A 2,288-nucleotide genomic window follows, 5' to 3' on the forward strand; every position below is an offset into this window, starting at 1 on the left:
TCCTTCATTTAATGATTTTGTAATTAAATTTCTTCATGAATTGGTGGGATTCTTTCATTTAAGTGTTTTGTCTAGGTTCTCGCGCTTGACATTGTTTCTTCCTGAAGTCAGTACACTCATCTCTCTCTCTTCTTAATTACCTTACCACATTAGATTTTTTGCTTACATGGCAGCCTTAGCACGGTGGAGCATTGGAAGGGTTCTAACTTTTCATGAATAGAACTCGCAAAAATATGGAACTAACATCTTCAATGATTCAACATGGCTTCATTTAATCTTTTATATAAACTCATACAAGTACCTTATTTATTGTGATATACGTGTTATGCTAATACCTTCTCTTTATTTATTTATTTATTGTTATATATATGCGATCAGCATGCGCCTGCGTTGAACCCCAGGGCGCCGCCACCAACGTCGTAGAGCACCTCGAACGTCCGCTGCTGCACGTTGCCGATAATGCCGAGGGAGCTGTCATCGCGGTTGGCCGCGAAGGCGAGGCAGCTCTCCAGAATGATCCCCTCGGGGGCGAGGTTGACGATGGCGCCCCCGGAGAACACCAGTGCAACGCTCGGTATTCTGATGCTGGACTGGCCACTGAAGTCGAAGCACGTGTCCAAGATGCCCATGGGCTGCGCCGGCGGGTACTGCTTCATGCCGGCCTTGAACGCCGACGACAGCGCCGAGTACGCGGTCCGCGGCAGGCGCGTGATGATTGTGCCGGAGTCCATGAGCGACCCGGCGGAAAAGACCGTGGTGGGTATGTTGAGCTGCCTGCCTCCCACCCTGATGGCCTGAAGAGACACGATGTAGTACGCCGGGACCTGCCTGCTCCTCAGCAACGGTGTCTTGACGACGAAACCCGAGGTTGCTGCACCCAGAGTGAGGAAGCCGGACGAGCCCGGAGTCGGCGGGAGGCAGTACGAGAAGGCCTTGCCGAAGGTCCCCGCGGTCTGGGTGGCCAGCGACTGAGCGCCGCCGCCAAGCCCGATGAGCCCAGCGGTCTGGTCGTTGAGAAGGAGGCCCGACTCAGACTGGCTGCACCCGAACTGGAAGTTGCTGACGGCGTTGGAGCCCAGCGAGAGCGTGTCAGAGCTGTAGGTCCCGGTGGTTCTTGAACCATCGCCGTAGTTGACAATGTACTGGCACTGGGAGCTGGAGCAGCCGTTTCCTTGGCCGTCCTGGCGGAGCTGCGCGCAGGCGGCGGAGCTGCAGGTGAACGGGGAGTAGGTGCTCGACGATCTGGGGTCGAAGAGCGAGTCCGCCTGCGAGTGGCACCGCAAGCACGGCTTGCACTGCACCCATGACACGTCGCTGCCTGTGTCGATGAACATGGTCTGGTTCACGGCCGGCGAGCCGATGCCGACGGTGATCACGTACTGCAACGTGCCCAGGGAGAGGCCCAGCGTGGTAGGCACGGTTACGTCCGTTTGCTCGAGGCCGCCACCCTTGACGCCAGAGAACCTCCGCCTGATGTAGTCAGCTCGGATCCGGTCACGCCGGAGCATCTCCTCCAAGGTCGGCGCCTTCGTGGAGGGGACAGGGGAGCATGGGCCGTGCCGGTGGTGCAACGGCACCATGACGACGCCGCCGGATGCTGGACTCACTGCTGAAACAGTCCAGATCGGCATGGAAACGATTAGAAATGTGCACAAGATAGTACTATACGTATAGTATATTAGTATTCGTTCTTTTTTCTGAAATGATACGTATAGTATTCGTTGTACTTAATCCATTGGAATGTCAAGTGCATGGACAGTACTGCACCTTTGTGATCGGTGCAGTTGACGGTGGCAGATTCCAGAGAGCCAGCGGGCAGAACCTTGTAGTAACTGCCAAGATCATCTCCTGCGTGAGCAACGAGAGTGTGGTAGGCGCACAGCAGGAGAAGCACAAGCTTCGAAACCGATGCCATGGCGTATAGATGCTGTTTCTTTGCTTCTCAGGCTCAACTGCAGCTTCAGAATGCGAGCCCTCCTTATATAGAGGAGGCTCGTGCCTTGCGATCTTCTCCTAATTAACGAGAAGTTGCCGCCAGTTTTGATTTCGTCAATTGCACGGGTGGAAGGATTAGGTAACGTCATTTTTTGTTGACAAAATTATCAGGAATTCTATTGTCTGGCATATGTACATACTTTACTAGATATAAATACCCATGCAAGTAATAAACAGTACATCTCGAGGAACGACGTCGACCGTGAAGGTACTCCTCGACGGTCTATACTGCATGATTGTGTCAAAATCCAGGCTTTCTTTCGCTCTTAGAAATTTTGTAGGAATTCTACAGG

At 53.3% G+C, this 2,288-nt stretch overlaps 1 protein-coding gene across 2 annotated transcripts; it reads right to left on the bottom strand.

Annotated features, from left to right (window-relative positions):
- Positions 1-255: 255 nt before the first annotated feature.
- LOC123154746 (aspartyl protease family protein At5g10770) lies at positions 256-1,950 on the bottom strand. 2 transcript variants are annotated; one of them, XM_044573393.1, is made up of 2 exons: positions 1,768-1,950; positions 256-1,606 (listed from the first exon to the last, which is right to left on the bottom strand). In XM_044573393.1, exons 1-2 carry the CDS (start codon positions 1,913-1,915, stop codon positions 375-377), a joined length of 1,380 nt encoding a protein of 459 aa, XP_044429328.1. In that variant the 5' UTR covers positions 1,916-1,950; the 3' UTR covers positions 256-374. The 2 variants fall into 2 exon arrangements, with proteins under 2 accessions (XP_044429328.1, XP_044429327.1); XM_044573392.1 differs by having other exon boundaries at positions 256-1,609; positions 1,768-1,936.
- Between the last annotated feature and the right edge of the window lie 338 nt (positions 1,951-2,288).

The sequence above is a fragment of the Triticum aestivum genome, chromosome 7A (assembly GCF_018294505.1).
Source record: "Triticum aestivum cultivar Chinese Spring chromosome 7A, IWGSC CS RefSeq v2.1, whole genome shotgun sequence".
In the NCBI taxonomy this organism is placed as follows: domain Eukaryota; kingdom Viridiplantae; phylum Streptophyta; class Magnoliopsida; order Poales; family Poaceae; genus Triticum; species Triticum aestivum.